The 18,137-nt window shown below is 38.9% G+C and overlaps 1 protein-coding gene across 1 annotated transcript in view; it reads left to right on the forward strand.

The window, feature by feature from the left end:
• The window catches only part of dnah7 (dynein, axonemal, heavy chain 7), a 72,923-nt gene that overhangs the window by 12,229 nt on the left and 42,557 nt on the right, over positions 1 to 18,137 (forward strand). The window contains exons 18-30 of the mRNA XM_063500301.1: positions 3,717 to 3,910; positions 5,692 to 5,890; positions 6,164 to 6,304; positions 6,664 to 6,876; positions 6,974 to 7,083; positions 7,894 to 8,062; positions 8,712 to 8,814; positions 9,872 to 9,999; positions 10,221 to 10,433; positions 11,436 to 11,534; positions 13,422 to 13,670; positions 14,649 to 14,798; positions 17,774 to 17,956. Of these exons, the coding sequence (XP_063356371.1) occupies positions 3,717 to 3,910; positions 5,692 to 5,890; positions 6,164 to 6,304; positions 6,664 to 6,876; positions 6,974 to 7,083; positions 7,894 to 8,062; positions 8,712 to 8,814; positions 9,872 to 9,999; positions 10,221 to 10,433; positions 11,436 to 11,534; positions 13,422 to 13,670; positions 14,649 to 14,798; positions 17,774 to 17,956 (2,151 nt within the window). The remainder of the gene's footprint in view (positions 1 to 3,716; positions 3,911 to 5,691; positions 5,891 to 6,163; positions 6,305 to 6,663; positions 6,877 to 6,973; positions 7,084 to 7,893; positions 8,063 to 8,711; positions 8,815 to 9,871; positions 10,000 to 10,220; positions 10,434 to 11,435; positions 11,535 to 13,421; positions 13,671 to 14,648; positions 14,799 to 17,773; positions 17,957 to 18,137) is intronic.

Raw genomic sequence — 18,137 nt, forward strand, 5'->3', positions numbered from 1 at the left:
TAAAAACAAAAAAGGAATATTCTGCTAATAGTGTGGAAACCAAAATATTTTATGGTATGAAGCTAAGCCAGCGAGCTAGTTCAGCCAGACTACATTATCATAAACCAAACATCGCCTCCCAATTTTAGTAGTCAATTTTGATGTCTCACTCTAACATGTCAGTGCTACTGCTTCTCTGCCCTGGTGTTTGACACCCTGCTGCCACCCAAACATCCATCTGTATGCTCTGGTGGGAGATTTACTCATCACTCACTAATTTCTGTATTTGAGGGCAGTGATGAGCTCAAAATCTGTAACTGTCCTCTGCTGCTGTAATACAACCCCAAATCCAGGCAAGCTGGGAGGCTGTGTGTAATGTAAATAAAAACAAAATGCAATGATTCAATGCAAATCTCATAAACACACGTTTTTTTCACTGTGCAAGATTGAAAGCATAACAAATTTTGTCAGTTTAAACATTTGATATGTTTTCTATCTTCTCTTGTGTATAAAAGATGTATTTATTTCGAGTCATTGCGTTCTCATTTATAATTTAACAGTGTCCCAACTTCATTGTAACTGGGGTCATAAATCATTTCAAACAAGAGTTCCCTGACTAAATTGTAATTATGGCCATAAAAATTAGGATTTTCTGCTTTTTGATCTCAAATTTTGTTCATTGCTTAAAGCTAATTTAAAATTTTAATTCACCACCACACGAGGGCCAGTTACAGAAAAACACCTCCTTGGTATGATCTTGTACTGCATCAAAATCTGACAAACAGTACATCCCTTCTCTTTGTCAATAAGACTGATCAGTGATGCATGAAATTAGAATAATCTCAACTACATGCTATGACATGAGTGGGAGCAAAGTCAGATCCTCTGTCCACATCAGGACGTCTTTGCCCAGGTTGTTGTCATCACATCAGCCACTGGGAGTTGCTCAAGATCCACTCATCTTCTAGCACCTTATAGCATCACCATCTTAACTTAATTTTCCTGGCCTTTTTTTTTATTTGCTGCTTGTATTAGTGTGTCACTTACTTTACTATTGCATGCTCAGTTGCAAGTACAAACAGGGTAAATCAATTTAAAAGATTTATTTCTATGAACCTGCTTCCTTTTAACTATGCAGCGCACCACACCCGAGTCCCTTTGAATGAGTGAAGAAGGGGAGAAACAGTTTACCTATGAGCACAAAGAGAAGACGACTGGCATAGTGTTTATTAATATAACCATAGATATAGATATACCTCTAATAAACCTGAGAATGAGCTAGTAAACTAGCCAAAGACTAGTTCACACTCATATTGTGTAATACAGGACAACAAAATTTTTGTCCTGGATGTGTGTTAATTTTTTAAGACCTGCTATATCAGCTGGGAACAGTTCCTACCCTTTACCGATTTGTATGGTGCATAGGAATCTACATTACCTCACAATGTACCTGCATAAAGCAATATTAGCATTTTAACATAAAATATAAAAATAGACTTGTTATTACAATGTACTCCTAAAGAATGGACCAAAATCACAAATGTGAAGATTCATAGTTCATCAATCAGGAACACTTTGTCAGAATAATTACATGCTGACAGAAATGCAATCAAATGTGCCTTGTCTGCGCTTTCATTTCTCGGTTACTGTATTTTAAAATTGTATCTTTTGGCCTGATTTAAGAAAAAAAAATACACGATCTACAACAGTTTAAACCTCTCATTGTTTAAATGTTACTTTCACTATATTAGTAGGAAACAAAACCTTGGGAAAACTGCCTGTACTTGGCACATTATACAAAGTCAAGAGCAACCACGTGTTAAGGATGACTAAATCATTGCAAATCAGCATAAGGTAAAACCGTGTCTGCACCATTTTTACCTTCAAGGTATCGTTTTGGCTTTCTCTTTCTTCTACATCCAACATTTGTTTGGCTTCCAGACGTCTCTGTGTCAAACCTTTGATCAAGTTATCCAGCCAGTATATATACTAGTTTAAGATAGCCTTGATGCTTCCTTGTTTTACCTGATTTTTCATGTTTATATTCTCATTTGTTCCTGTGCATTACTCTATGGAGCCCCTTACCAGATTTGTTTTCTTGTGGTGCCAGCCTGCTTGTTCTTGTACATGACCAGCAAGCGGGAGAAATGCCTTGTTCTTCTCTTATTCCATGTTCATGAAATTTTGCACAATTTTGAAAAATTCACAATCTAAGGAGACACAAACACGGGTCATCTGACCAGGAATCAGACCGCAGGCATTGTGATTATGTGTTGTAACCATTAGACCAAATGTTCACCCATGTTTTTTCATGTTGACTCCACACTGGCTCTGCTCCTTCCTGTCTGTTATTTCATTCCTAGAAGATGATATCAGACTTCATTTCAGAACTGCCAAAATCTTCATGTGAGCGGGTTAGACGTTCACTGTCCAACCTTGGAAATTAGACAGACTTTTTATTTAGATGCTTCCTGGGGGTGACAGCTCCAGAGGATATTGAATTAGTGTACAGATGAGATGATATGAGAGCTGAAATATTTCAAAGGTGCTAGACATGCCTCAGGTGAAATCTCTATTGCTCTCTCCCACCATAGATTTTTCTCTAGACTCTGTGTGACAGGTGGACCTCAGTGTGGAGCATAAAGTGGATTTTGTTAAAGGAAGAAATTGCAGTGTTTTAGTGTCACCTTCAGAGCAGCATTGACAACTCTTATGCAAAGCAGAAACCTAAAAGGAATGTGAATTTCTCCTGAATGTTAATGTTTTATAAATAAATCAACTCACTCCGATGACTATTATTTAGTCATCGGAATGACCACTTTTGCATTTTTCTCACTTTTCCAACATGGTAACTTCATTCATTTGTAATTCTGGTATTTATGTTGTGCTTTAAGCTGTCCAGGGTGCACAGCCTGCCACTCAAAGCCAACTGGGATAGACTTCAGGCTGTGTTTTATACTAATTTTCTGACATTTGTGGTTAATAGCTGCATACTCAACATTTCTGTTTCCAGGCTGCCACACTGTTGAGCCAGTTGTAAAATAGCACATTGTTCCTCACCAAATGCTGCTGTGCATGTTATTCAGCTCATTATCCTTCAGAATTTTGCTCTTCTGATGGATTTGAATTTGCTCTCTCTGTCAGTGGGTCTCTGTGCTGTGTATTGATATGAACTGAGTCCTGAATTTGCATCCAGGATGTTTCCAAACTCTTATGTATAATTGTCAGTGCAGCCTCACCAACTTGTATGCAGGAAAGATGTGAAAAAGAAAAAAAAAAAGAAACAGTTGCTGATTCATCCAGGACTAGTATTATCACAGGACTCTATATGGTATTTCCTTTTAACTAGAGCTTTATCGGACATTTATCTGACTATGACTAAGACTAGTGCTACTTCTCATTGAACTAAGTCATGGTGCTGTACAAGATTGTGACTATCTGGGAAGCTAATGTGATATAACATTTGTATTCTTGTATTAATAGCTAACCCAGTGGAAAGCTTCGTGTTACAAATAAGCTAACATAAAAAACATTTTGGTAACACACCTGTGAAACTGCAGTGTGTAGTTGCCTGTTTACCACCCAAAAGAACATAAACTCAGAACTTAGAATAATCCATTTTAAACGTTTTGTACTAACTAGTTTTTTAAATGTGCTGAAGTGAGTTGACAATGAAGATCAAATTTCACGCATTGACAGAGTGGACAAAGCATTAAATGTGATTCTCTTCAATGCAGAACAAGCACGTGTTGGCTGTGATAGCCATCGACAAGATCCTGGAAAGACTGCAAATGTCCAATGAGTTTCTGGAAATGATCCTCAAAGGTCTTAATAATTACTTGGAGAAGAAACGTCTCTACTTTCCACGGTTCTTCTTCCTCTCAAACGAGGAGCTGCTGGAAATCCTCTCTGAGACCAAAGATCCTACAAGGTAAAGAACTATAAGTGTGCACACAGTTAGATTTATTTTTTATCATAACAACAATAATAATAATTTTAATCAGTTAGCTATGGATGTTATCGACAACCCTTAAAGAGAAACCCCCCCCCCATCAAAACTAGCTGTGTACCACAATGTATAGCATATAAAAAGGTCTCAGAACATTTTCCAGTAAAAAGATTTGAAATTGAGATTTATGAAGTGAAAGAAGAAATGCAGAAAAGGAAATGGAAGACTGTGATTGGGGGCTAGCTACTATAAATTAATCATAACAGCCCTTTGTTTTCTTGTGCTTACAGCAGCTACTTTACCTCCATAGTGGTTACCCAGAAATCCTCACTGATAACCAACACTTGTCTCATTTCACCCTGGGCGTTCAGTTAATAATAAATGTGATTTGAGGCAAGATGTTCAAGCCTCTTACTCTCCTCCTGTTATTTCTTTTTCTCATTTCATTTTCATTCTGCTCTCCCTCAATTCGCTCTCTGACTGCTGGGACTTCTCAGTACATCTGTACAGATACACAGTCATCAGCTCTTCTGTAAAGAAGGGATTTCTGCAGCACTGATGTGGATGGTGGGTTTGTGTAGGCCACAGAGGGGTAATTAATGTTGGGGGAAATTTGCATTACTTGTCACTGAATGTAATGTCCTGAGAAAAACGCTTACTTTAAATTCAGGGACTTTTTAGCAAATGCCACAGACAAATGTGGCATTTACAACATAGCAAACCACAGGACATGAAGCGTTAAATTAGGATGCTTGACTGAGAGTCATCTCTTTGAGGTTTTATAGGTCCAAGTGTATGAAAATTCTCCAACTACATTCTGGCCTATTTTACTAAATTCAGTGATTTAATACTCAAAGAAGTCATAATCATAAACTTTAAGGGTGTACCTTTGGAAAGTAACCTGATACTATTAAGACCTAAAAAAAACATGCTTTTTTGCCTACCTATGGATAGAAAATCATGTAGCAGCTGGTGTCTTGTGGCAAACTGAAGAACACTGAAAAGTATTGAGACTTGAGTGCAGTTATCTTTTTTCATGTGTGCTCTCTTTTTCTTTTTAAGAATTTCCCTTTTTTAAACTCTTCTGTAATTGACAAATCCAAGTTTTATTATTCAGTACAACAAATGAGAGCTCAGTCAGTATAAATGCAGACTAATAAATCACCCTCATTGCTGGGGACATAAGCATCAAATAAAACCCCTTTTGTACAATTTTGTTTCAATATTCTTTGAAATGATTCTGTTTGCAAAAGTTTCTATTAGTAGAAAATTACACTGTTCAAATAATAATCCATTTTTCTGTTGCTTTGAATCAGTTTGCTCAATTTCCTCAGATGAAAGTGGGAGAGAAGATTTATTACGCAATATCTTTTTAAATACAGCAAAATCAGAAGTTTTCAAACTCTCCACATGGGGAATTTCGCACATAACGATATAGAAGTTGTCTGGGTGATATTGATCCAGACACACAGACAATTTACTGCTTGTCTCACTGACAGTGTAGTAAAAGAGGGGCATCAGCAGCTCGCAGACAAAGCTGTAGTTTTGTCTAAAGTGGATTCATTTCAATCCAAATTAAGCTTCACAAAGCTAACAGGCTAACAGAAAATTGTATATATGGCTGTGTGCAAGCTTGATACTGTGTTAAAGTGAGGGACAGTGTAAGTTTGCATATATTTTGGCCATTTGATCAGATATACAGGCCTGTGGACCTTGAACTGTAACTTTGAGTGATTCACTTTTTTTGCATTCCTCTCCACAAGGGTGCAGCCCCATCTGAAGAAGTGCTTTGAAGGCATTGCTAGTGTGTTGTTCACTGATGTGCTGGATATCACCCACATGAAGAGCAGTGAGGGTGAAATGGTGCAGCTCCTGGATGTCATTTCCACCTCCAAAGCCAGGGGACAGGTGGAGAAATGGCTTTTAGAACTGGAGAGTGGCATGACTGCCTCCCTGCATAAGGTGTTGTGTGGATTTTTATTGAACTATTTTTAAAAATTAATTCATTTATAGCATAGAGAAAAGTTTAAAAACAACATATTTCATACCTCAGATGCTGTTTTTAGATTGCTTTATAAAAGTAGTAGGTTTGAGAATTTGCTCTTATGTGTTATTTCTGTTTCCAGCCACAGTTGACCGCGTATGTTTCAGGTTGCACCAAAGCCTAAGGGTGCAGCCAAACCATCATGATACACAGTTATTTGAGTGATTTGCTGCTATTGTGGTCAATTGCAGGTAATAGGGGAGGCTATCGAGGCATACCCCAATGAGCTGAGGATAAACTGGGTGCGTGCTTGGCCAGGCCAGACTGTATTGTGTGTTTCACAAGTCTACTGGACGAAGCATATCCACAAAGCTATCAAAACAGGACAGAAGGTAATCAGCTCAATATATATCTATTTTTTTTAATTTATATATCATATACAGTATATCCTGAATATGGGCTAAAAAGTTGATTGTTAACAATATCACCAGATTGGGCTGTTGGAACCAGCTGCTGGATGGAAACATCTCACAGATTAAATATTTTTTTAATATCCGTCAGAAATTCTTTACAATTTATTTCACAGGATTAAGGACATAGCCAGCCAATTAGAGCACTAAGAAAAATGGAATCTCTTGATTGTGGACTTTTTTTATTAGTAATTTCAAAGATTGAACTTGATGCTGTTATCTTTCTGTCTTGATGAACTCTGTCTTCCTCTTCTTTCTGTTTAATGATGTTTCTCCCTTAGGCTCTTGATGCTTACCTGGAGCAAAACAACAGACAGATTGATGACATTGTGGGTCTTGTGCGTGGAAAACTGTCCAAGCAGAACCGGGTCACCCTCGGAGCCCTTGTCGTGCTGGATGTCCACGCCAGGGATGTGTTAGCCACACTGGTGCAAAAGGGGATAAGTGATGAGAACGACTTTGAGTGGCTTAGCCAACTGCGCTATTACTGGGTGGTATGTGAAAGGAGTGATTGGGGAAACTGGGCATTCATGTCAACTCATAATACCATTGCAGTCATTTACTTCAGACTCTGCATCACACGCTTTGCAGGAAAACCATCTCCAAACCAAGATGATCAATGCTGGTTTGCCATATGGCTACGAATACCTGGGCAACACTCCACGTCTGGTCATTACACCACTCACAGACCGCTGCTACCGGTAAAGCTACTGCAGTAACATACTCAACAGTTAACTACACTGTTAGTTAGTCTCCTGTCTTATTACTTTTAACACAAAGATGCATTTTTTAGACTTTTCCTATCATCTTAAGGTGATATAATGTTACAGGTATAACAAGAACCGAACAAGGCTTTCACTTTCACTTTCAGTTTTTGTTACCCTTCAGCTATGCAGAGAAGGGTGAGGGAAATTCAGTGTAGAGGCTACATAGTATGAACATTTGCATCTGGCAAGCCAAGAGCGTGTTGTCTGTCTAGGATACGCTACACATAGCTCAATGCTTACTAGTAAAAGAAAAAGTACTTTAAACAGGAAAGGGTCCAAGAGGACCAAGAAGTTGCTGCAGTTGAATTTTTTTTGTAGTGAAGTTTCTTGCAAATTATTACAGCCTTATTCTCCCTGACAGGAAGAACGTTAAAGAGTATTTGACATTAATGTTAAAGGTTCTGTGCTGTAAGTCCACAGGTGAAGCAAAGTTTTTCAGAAAGCTTGTTGCTGTCGTCTGTGGCAGTGTCCAAAACAGTTGGAACAAGAGTTCATATTGTTGCAGTAGTGTTAAAATACTATAAAAGCTGTGCACACTCCTTCAAAACGTAAATGGTGATCAATCAATGATTTTGGAAAATAAATATACATACACATATATAAAGTGTGATGTACCTCACTGAAACTTTAATCTCTAGATTTCAGATTAAAAAGCTTGTAAGCCATCAAACATTCAAAGTTATATTTTCATTTACCTGAGAACAATAAATTCATTTTATTTACTGGTCATTTTTCCTTTTTCAGCACGCTGTTTGGAGCACTCCACCTTCATCTGGGAGGAGCTCCCGAAGGCCCAGCTGGCACAGGAAAAACAGAGACAACCAAAGACTTGGCCAAAGCTGTGGCCAAGCAATGTGTGGTCTTCAACTGCTCTGATGGTCTGGACTACATTGCTTTGGGCAAATTCTTCAAAGTGAGTAAATTGTGTTAATGTGAGTCAGTCCCAGCAGACATACGCTACAAAGTTTTAGACGTAAGTGAAACGTGGCACTCGAAAAGATGTTTTACTTCACATAGCTCATCAGAGGAACATATTCATACATGCTGTTTCCGTCTTCTTTGGATGGAAGTGTGGCAGAACACACACATCTACCTTGGAATGTCCCACTGGTGTAACTATTAGCACTTCAAAGATGTAGATAATAGAAGAAGACACAGGGGTAAGGTTTCATTCTTACAGTGTTTCCCCTTCCCCACATGGCACACAGCCGTTTAAATGTCAGCCTCTTCACAGCCTCTTCTGAAAAATAAAATGTGGCACAGTGGTGCATTTGTTTGTGGTATACAAATATATGAAGACTGCGCCCGCCATAGTTTTCTGATGTAAATATTGTGAATATTTATCCTTATAACAATAGCACCACACTAATAGGCCAGCAAGGCCGCCTCAGTGACCCACAGCGCCTCTGCGGCGGATCAGTGTCATGTAGTTAGAAATGATCAGAATAATATAACTCCTTACACACAATTTTTTCCACGCTGATCCAAAAAATAGTTTGGATAACAAGTAATGCTTACTTATTTACTTACGTGTGTGTGTGTGTGTGTGTGTGTGTGATCAGGGCCTCTTGTCCTGTGGAGCTTGGGCCTGCTTTGATGAGTTTAACCGCATTGACTTGGAGGTGCTCTCTGTGGTGGCGCAACAGATTCTCACAATACAGAGAGGTTTGTGTTTATGCCTTTCTTTCCCTTTGATCTTTAAGAAAGTTGGCAGCACACCCAAAACAAATTTGACATAATCTCAGCGGTGAAAAAGCAGGCTTTTCTACAAAGCACACTAACACTGAACTAAGGCAATTTGTGTTGGTCAGCAGAACTTCAAGCTCAGCAGTGTTTAGCAGTGTGACCTCTGAGTGCTGCGGGCGTTCAATGACTTGTGTCATGAGATGCAGCCATGGCGATGCCCAGAATTTCTCCCAGAAAAAAATTAAATGTTAGTAGGTTTTGGTTAATTAACAGATGTTAGGATGCTTGTTTTAACAGTCATACATAAACATAGAGCTTTTCCTTGTTTCCTATTATGTCAGATTTTGGACCAAATAAAATTCCCTTGAACTTGTCTGGCCTACGCAGGATTTCTGTTTTACACCATGGGAGTATTTTTATTTTTTTTTTTAGACAGACGCTATAACTTTAAGTTGGGTAATGTGTAATGTTATTAGCCTGCTGTTGCCATTAACCATTTCACACACATAAAACCAGCTAAACAAACCTAAAACTCTAAAGAACCAAATTATAACTTTTACCTGTTTTACCTTTTACTATTTATTTATTACAAATTAGAGTATACAGCATAGTCTATCTGGTACAGGCTATAAAATAGGAAATAAACTGGTTTCTCTCTCTTTTTTGTCAACTACTGTACGTGCAGAGATGCACCTAAGGCCAACAGAGCTGTGCTGTTCTGTTCGTTCCTAAAAGCTACTGTTATACCATACTGCTATCCCTATCTGTTTCCAAGTTGTCCTCCCCCGTCGCCCCCACTGGCACCTTAGTGCCAGTCGAAGTCAGTATTGTTAACTTTTATTGCTGGAATCGTGCTAAGTTGACAGATTATTGAGTTTCTTAGCCTGCTGCCGCAAATGTTAGTATATCAATTCATATTTATATGTGCCACTTATGGAAATGTGCTGTTAGGAAATTCCCTAAATCAGCAGTTGGATTGAATCAAAAATCCATTTGTAGCTGACTATATTGTTTCTAACTGCACTCGTGCCCCCAGGAATTGCTGCCCACACCGAGATGTTGATGTTTGAAGGGACTGAGCTTAAACTGGATCCCTCTTGCGCTGTGTTCATCACTATGAATCCTGGCTATGCTGGACGGTCTGAGCTACCAGACAACCTTAAGGTACAGTATCAGTTCTTGTCACTGTTCCTGTTTTAATTGTTCAAAATATGATTCTTTTTTTTCTGGTAATTTAGGAAATGGTACTGTCTTCTAAAATTAGCTCAAATTAGATTAGATTGTTTTATGTTTCTCTCTTCTACTACTTCAGCTCAGAATCTTTTGAGCCTTAAATCATGTTTTCATTTAGTACATCTTTAACTTGTTTTTTGGTTTCATACCAGGCTCTGTTCAGGACTGTCGCCATGATGGTACCAGACTACGCAATGATTGCAGAGATTGTCCTCTACTCATGTGGTTTTGTTAGTGCGCGACCCTTGTCAGTGAAAATAGTGGCTACTTATCGACTCTGCTCTGAGCAGCTCTCCTCACAGCACCACTATGACTATGGTATGAGAGCTGTTAAGTCTGTGCTAACTGCTGCTGGAAACCTTAAGGTACGTGAAAACAGATTCACGCTCATATGAAGGGAGACTGTGTTCCTAATTAGAGGGGCAGGGTGAGGGATCACCGATCCGGGACAAGCTTCGAGCAGCAGAGAGCAAAATGGTTTGAATGTAAGCAGGCAACGTTAGCTCTGTTCGTCAAGCTCACTTCTGTGTGCTTTTTGTTAGGAGCAGCACACATGTTGAGTGTGTGTATCCTCAAAACTGCCCTATTCTCAAGGCAACAGTGTTTAGGGGACATCTGTTAATTGAGCTCCAAAAAATAACCAGATTTCACTGTCAGCTGCGAAACTGCTAGACTGCAGTGGTTGAACTAAAGGACCAAAAGTAAGGAAAGCATAATTGGGGTGTGCAACATTTCTCAGCTCTTGCTCAGTCTTTCCTGATAAAAGTGGCGCTGAGCAACTTAAAAGGCAAACACTCACATAGCTGAGTGTAAGGAATTGCTTCACCCTCAAAAGAGATTTACTTACATTTTTAATGCACCAGAAGTAAGTTTTAAGTCAGGTTGGGTTATAAGTTGGTGTTTCTGGGGTATTATTTTTTTATATATTATTCCCCAGGAGCAATCTTTTAAACACAAGAGTCTGAGGACTGGCCCATATCGGTGCATTTCAGAAAAACAACATGACAAACTGTTTTGCAGAGTACTGTAATTTGTGAAAGAGAGGGATGTGAGTCATAGTGACCTTATGCATACTGAGAATTTTATCATCGGGTTCTGTACAAGCATAGCAGAAAAATTAAGCCTGATGTCTTTTAAAATGTTGTTTTTTTGTTTTGTTTTGTTCATATGGAAATGTGTTTTGTGAGTTCCCTAGCAACAGCTGCTGATTTCTCTTTTAGGCAAATATGGCAAATATTGTTTTTCTATGCATTACATATCTTCATCCTTTTCCACTGTTGTGGTGTTTAGCTCTTTACATTTATGCTCAGAATGGTGCCTTGTCTGGTTCTCTTCCCTTCACCTCGGAGTTGTTTGTTTTACTACAGCTCACCTTTCCAGAGGAGAATGAAGACACCCTGTTGCTGAGATCCATTATTGATGTCAATCTGCCCAAATTCCTGGACCACGATTTGCAGCTATTTGAGGTGTGTGGAGCTCAGCTCGGCTTGATAAATGGAGTCGTTCACATCAACTGATGTCAGCTCAAGTTAATTCCAGTCAGTTCATTTGAACCCATGATCCACAAGGACAATTTAAACACCAGTCAGAACATTTGACTGGGTTATACGTGTGTTTGCATGAGTGAACGAATATTTATGTGTCTATCGTTTGTCCTCAGCCCGAACATCAAAGTGAATGTGTGTTGCCGTTGTATCGCAATGTTCCCTCTAAGCTGCGCACGTGCGCAATTGCGCACTGCTGGCACGGTCTCTGCGCACAGAAAATCTGTGTTGCGCACAAAAAAAAATCTAACCTGAATTGAAATTAAAATTAAAACTTTAACAATTCTGTTTTGCAGTGTTAGTCAGTAAGTGACTGGCTGCTCCCGTATGGGATTAGAACGATGCCACCTTATCCCATAGTCCAGCCAATGATGCGATTCACATTCGTATATACGCAGCCAATCAACGTCGTTGACAGGCTATGACAGCGTTCTTATGTGCCGACACCGGTGTTTTAGCTAGCAAAGCGGCGGGGCTGATGTGGAGTGAAGCCACGTTAATGACAACGTGTACAACCATTGGAGATGTGAGCAGGACAGACGGAACAATTGACGGAAAAAGTGTGGACTTTATACCAGTTTTTAAATTGTGTTGATCGGCCACGTAAAACCAGAGTTATGATAAAAATATCTGCAATGTTTGGTTTTCTTCCTGAATACTGTCGTTGTTTATATTTACTGCGGGAAGAAACGGTAAAAACGGCGTTTTATAAGGAAAACCAACACAGGCGAAGAGTGCTCACAGGCACTCTCCGCGGAGAGTGCTCACAGGCACACTCTCCGCCTGTGAGCAAAAACAAAACCAACCCCCACCCTTTCCTATTGGTCGAAAAAAGTACCATGTCGACCAATCAAAAAATGATATGGCAATGTGGCATCTAGTTGTTAAGAAACGGGGGGAAGTTTTAGGAGTGACGGTGGTGTTTTGAGATGTGAGAGATTTGAGACGTTTAGCGCAAATCTTGTGTAGTTAGTGTGTAGTGTAGTCAATAGTTTTGTTCTGTGTGTCAGAACAATGAGGCGAGTGCTGAATGTTACAGGTGTTAAAGGAGTCATACATCTGTTGTCAGGCCTGCAGGTATCAGGCTGTTTTTCTCCTTTATCTCATAGTGGACAGAAATAATTTTTTGGAGTGGCACAAATAATTTGTGTGGCATCAGATTTGATGCAGAACAGCTGATTGTTCTGTAAATAGTTTGAAATGTTTATTTAAAAATACCTTGGCTGCATTAAAAAAAATAGCTGCAAAAAACTTTGTTGTTTGCCAAACTGAGTTACTTTTTTGAAGAAGTAACTATATAATTAATTGCCCAACATTGGTCATTATATACTGTATTTGGCAGACAGAGTTACAGGACTCTCTCCCAGACCACAGACTCATAATACAAGTCAGAGCTTTATGAAAAAAAAAAGTGTGTTTTCAAAATTGGAGTTCAAGTTATTTTTACTTCCAATAGTGTTAACATACTACACAGGTCATGAACAAGATTTTTTAAATTTTCATTTATAAGTGGGCTAAAGCAGTTAATTAAAAGTAGTCTAACATAAATGTAAATGCTGTAATTTGATTATTTTAATAAACCATGTAACTTGGATGGATTCGATGCTGGCGTGACCACAGTGCACACGTCTGATGTCGCTCACAGTGGTCCAAGGGACCGCTCAGGGAGTTTGTGTGTTCGCTCAGACACATGAAAAATTAGAGGGAACATTGGTTGTATGTTGTGGTTAGTATGTAAGGATCTGTATATACAGTATGTTCCATCATTCCACTCCTTTATTCTCCACCAATTCTCATTTTTCATATCAGGGTATCACCTCTGACCTCTTTCCGGGAGTCAAACTCCCAAAACGTGACTACAACGTTCTGCTGGAGGCCATTGAGGATAACTGCCGGCAAATGAACCTTCAAGTCACAGAATTCTTTGCTGAGAAAATCCTGCAAATCTTTGAGATGATGATAGTGAGACACGGCTTCATGTTAGTGGGTGAACCGTTTGGTGGAAAGACCAGTGCTTACCGTGTGCTGGCAGCTGCCCTTCATGACGTTTTTAAGAAGGTGAGATGTTGCTTTAAATCTAAAAATCTAACCAGTAAGTCCCAGCTCTGTTTGCACTCTATTGACACTTGGACTTAACGGGGTGGTTTGAGTGGTTGAATAAGAGTCATGATTGAAGATAATGGCAACAACAGCATAAGTGGTTAAAAGTGGCACTTGGCCTTAGGTTGAATGGCATTTAATATGTTCACATATCCTGTTCTGAAAGAAACGGAAAACAAAGCTTATATTTAAGTGGCTGACAAAGCAGAGTTAGTAGTTTTTAATAGTGCTACCTGAGTCCTTAATACATAAATTTAATCTGTGAAAGAAAAAAAAACCTAAAGCTTTGTGTCAAGTAAAAATATGTCTTACATGCAATATTCAAGGCTTATCTGAGCTACATGATTGTCCCAAGTAAACACATCCATCCACTTTGTCAGAGCTGTAGTCTTTGTTTAGTAGTTATCGATCTCCCAGAAAGGACCAGAACTGGCTTGTTGTATTTACATGGCTGAGAGGGCTGAGAGGCATCCCACCAAGGAGACAGATGAAGGCCTGCTGATGGAGCGCCTGGGAATGCCACATTTATCATCGTCATCCTTGTCGCTGCACATCCACTGATCATGTCCAGCCTCCCTCTCCTCACGCTCCATTTTTGTTTTTTGTTTTTTTCCTCCAGCAGTTTTTAACTCAAACTGACATCCTGTCTGAAGTGCCATTTGAAGCAAGTTTTGCTTCTCTTCTTCAGTTAGCACGAATCCTGTCATACTGGCAGTAATTTTGTAAGCAATTTATGTGTCAAGGCAAAGACAGGTTGGTCAAATGAGTGTCATAGAAACACATTTAGTCTGTTTTTGCCTCAACTATGGAGTGCAGTCATCTTATGTATAATCATGTGGCTCACGTTTGTCTGATTTGTATTTGTCTGGACAGCTTTTGTTTTTTCCAGTAAGAATATCTCTTTGCACGCATGGCTTTTTTGTGTTGTTATATCAGGGTCTGATGGATGAGAACCAGGTACAGATCACAGTAATCAATCCCAAATCCATTACCATGGGCCAGCTGTACGGCCAGTTTGACCCCGTCTCTCACGAGTGGTCTGATGGCATCCTTGCTGTCAGCTACAGATCCTTCGCTGCCTCCCAGGTAAGACTGCTGCCCATGAATGTTTTGCAAAAGCCTGCAGAGTACTAGCAGGAGATCATCAGAAATTTCAGGTCAGAAACAATCAATGAGTCAAAAAGTTAAAGCAGCCAAGCAGTGGTTATTCAGCTACATGCACTTTCAGAGTCATACAGATGAACATGTTCAGCCTGGTGAGCTGTGCGATTATGTAGTGTGATTATGAGTTCTTGTGAGGAAAAAAAACCCCTCTACTAGTACTTACTACTACTGCTACTACTACAGGTATCTGAGCACCAAAACTTCAAAATCAGCTGACCCTTTGCTATGCTAACTGTGCTCAAAACAGGGTTATATTAAATCCTTTTTTCTATTTTGCATCATATTTTTCCTCTCCCAGTGGTGGATGCTTGTTTCAGATATGAGATAAATAAGGATTATTTTAAACAGTTAGTCATGCACAGCTATTTTATCGGGGTCCAAGTATAAAAGTATGGAAATGGAACTGGGCAGAACAGGTGTACACTAAACCCTTTTTTTTCCTGTTGCTTTGCTTTTTGGACAAAATGCTTTTCTGTTGAGAATGTAATTAGCAGTTTTATGTATGTGATTTTAGTGCTTGCAGTTTAAATATATTCTGCAGATAGTGCAGAACTGTGATTAAACTGTTAAAGGTCGAGTAAGCTTTTTGAAATTCATGAACTACTGGACTAGCTTTCTCTTTCTCGTCCCTGGATCCAAGCAACATCATCATGCAAGGATGTTTTCTATGTGGAGTAAAAATCGACTATACTTTATTGCCGCATTATTTTAGCATTTCTGTAACATTATTGCACTTATCTGTCAGTTCAGAAAAATGTTTTTGGAACAACTTTGTATCAGTTAAAAGTAAAAAAAAAATAAAACAATTATTATTTATTATTTGTTTGTCTTCGTGCAGATAAATAAAAATTTTGAATGGGAATGTTTGCCAGTGTAGATTATTCTGACTTTATTGCGAGGCAGGCAGCAATACAGCATATGCTTTGTTCGTAATGAGTAATTCAGAACTGAATCAGGAAAGCAGGAAACTGCTGTTGCACTCCCCCCTACAAGGTAAAACTTTAAAGCACATGGTAATTGTGGTACAGTTGGACCAAATGTCCTATGTGCATCCACCTACTGTTGGTAGCTGTGCAGGAATAAGATGAGATCGAGATACATTATTGTCTGCTCATCCTCAGTTAATGAGTTTTGACGGATCTTTATACAATAGGCATGACATTCCAATTAATTGCAAGCTAGCAGAAAGAAAGGCTTCAGTGGCAGGTAAACAAGAGAAACATTCGGCTGTCTTGTTAAAATTAGATCTTTAATAACTCTCTTTCATTCCTGTGCAGAGACACACACAGACACACACACACTAGACACACACAGGCAGACAATTTACAGGCTGCACTAGAGGCATGTCCTAATGGAAAATCATTTCTTCCCTTTATTCTCAGTGTTTCCAAATGAAGTTGTCATTTAAAAAAAGTGTTAGTATATAAAGCTGTCATATTACAAATTGTAAGGAGTAACATTATATACTGATGCAATCAAAACAGAAACCAAATCTAGCTTTTTTAAAGTCATTTTCTTCTGCAGGCAGTGGTCTTCCTTTGTTTTTGCTCTCTTTTCCTGCAACACATTTTACTAAACTCATTTTATGTGCACTAATCTGGAGTAAACTGCGTTGTAGTGTATTAAATTTCTGCATACAAAATGCTTTCTTTTTTTTTTTTCAGATCATTAAATTACTGCATGTTCACTTCCCTCACAAGCACCAGATGGCCCAGGCCCAGGCATCTCCATTTGTTTATATTATAACAAATCAATTTAAAGTACAGCTCTTGCCAGCCCATTTAACTGGAGAATTGACACTTGTTGTCAGCCCCCATTATGACAATGTGGGTGTTAATTTCATTTATTTAGCAGACATTCTTCACTTAGATTGTAATTCACAGGAGTTCAGTTGTGACCTTGGAAGTATGCACAATGATTTCAGTGTGAGTGCAGTATGTAGAAAATACTGGCACATAAAGTTGTAAGACATGCACTCTTTTCGCAAACCTTTAAACACATTTTTTCTAACCCTGAACATCATAGTTATTAACACTCGTGTTTTTCCTGGTTTCTCTGATATTTTCAGACCACGCCCACCTTCTTTGCATTTTCTTCTGGGAAAATTCCTTAATGTGCATGATCCTCAAACTTTATTTTGAATATTTGTTTTGTTGTTAAATTTGTTGATTACCAAAGTTTCCAGATCGCCATGCTTCATGCACGGCATACACGACATACAGGTAAAGCCCACACAACCTGTTGGTGCAACTGGGCAACATGCATTCGGACTGAAGGTGTATATGTGCTTGCTAATCTGTGCACAGGCAGGACAGACCGAATTAGCTCGCTATCTTAGCTGTTATTTTGATACTTCAACTCTCCTCACAGACTAAAATAAATAACTGCAGGTTGAGTATATGTGCGACTCTTTGGATGCTGAGAGCTGTTGACTTTTTTTTTTTTTTCCAGCAACAGAGAGTGAGTAACAGCTATTTTCAAAATGAGCTGGACATTTCATACTGATCTCTGACTGTAGCTGGCTGTGAGATGAGTGTGCAGGGATCATCTATAAACTGCAAAAATGAAGATACTACAAAAATATAAAACTTACAGAGTCACCAGAATGATTTTACACATCACTAAACTCCTGTTGGTTGTGCTAAACAGTCATTTTTAAAGGCTTTATATTTCACTGTACAACACTGCATAACTTCAGTGTTATACAGAGTCACTGCATTCATAAATGGTCTTCTGATGAATATATCAACATACTGCTGGCAAGCCAGCAGGTCATGATTGTGGCTAATAATCATAACCTTACTTTATGTTTTGACCTCACAGCTTAACAATTTAGCTTCAGTTGTGTTGAAATTATTTCTTTACGGTATGAATTTCATATTCCTTGTGTGTCTCAGAGCCCTGACAGAAAATGGCTCATCTTTGATGGTCCAGTGGATGCTGTGTGGATTGAGAATATGAACACAGTACTCGATGACAACAAGAAGTTGTGTCTGATGAGCGGTGAGATCATTCAAATGTCACCACAAATGAGCCTCATCTTTGAACCCATGGACCTGGAGGTGGCATCTCCAGCCACGGTGAGAGACTCCTTTAATTTAGACTTCATAGTTTTACCCAGTTTTTATTAGATTTTGTGATATTTATTTTGTTTTATATAAATATAATTTTAGTGTGAAGGATTTTGATATTAAACAGGGCCAGAGTTTCACTGAGTCTGGTGTGCTGTCCTCATTATCACTTAACGTGTGTGAGCCAAAA

Source organism: Pelmatolapia mariae, linkage group LG16_19 (assembly GCF_036321145.2).
Source record: "Pelmatolapia mariae isolate MD_Pm_ZW linkage group LG16_19, Pm_UMD_F_2, whole genome shotgun sequence".
In the NCBI taxonomy this organism is placed as follows: Eukaryota; Metazoa; Chordata; class Actinopteri; order Cichliformes; family Cichlidae; genus Pelmatolapia; species Pelmatolapia mariae.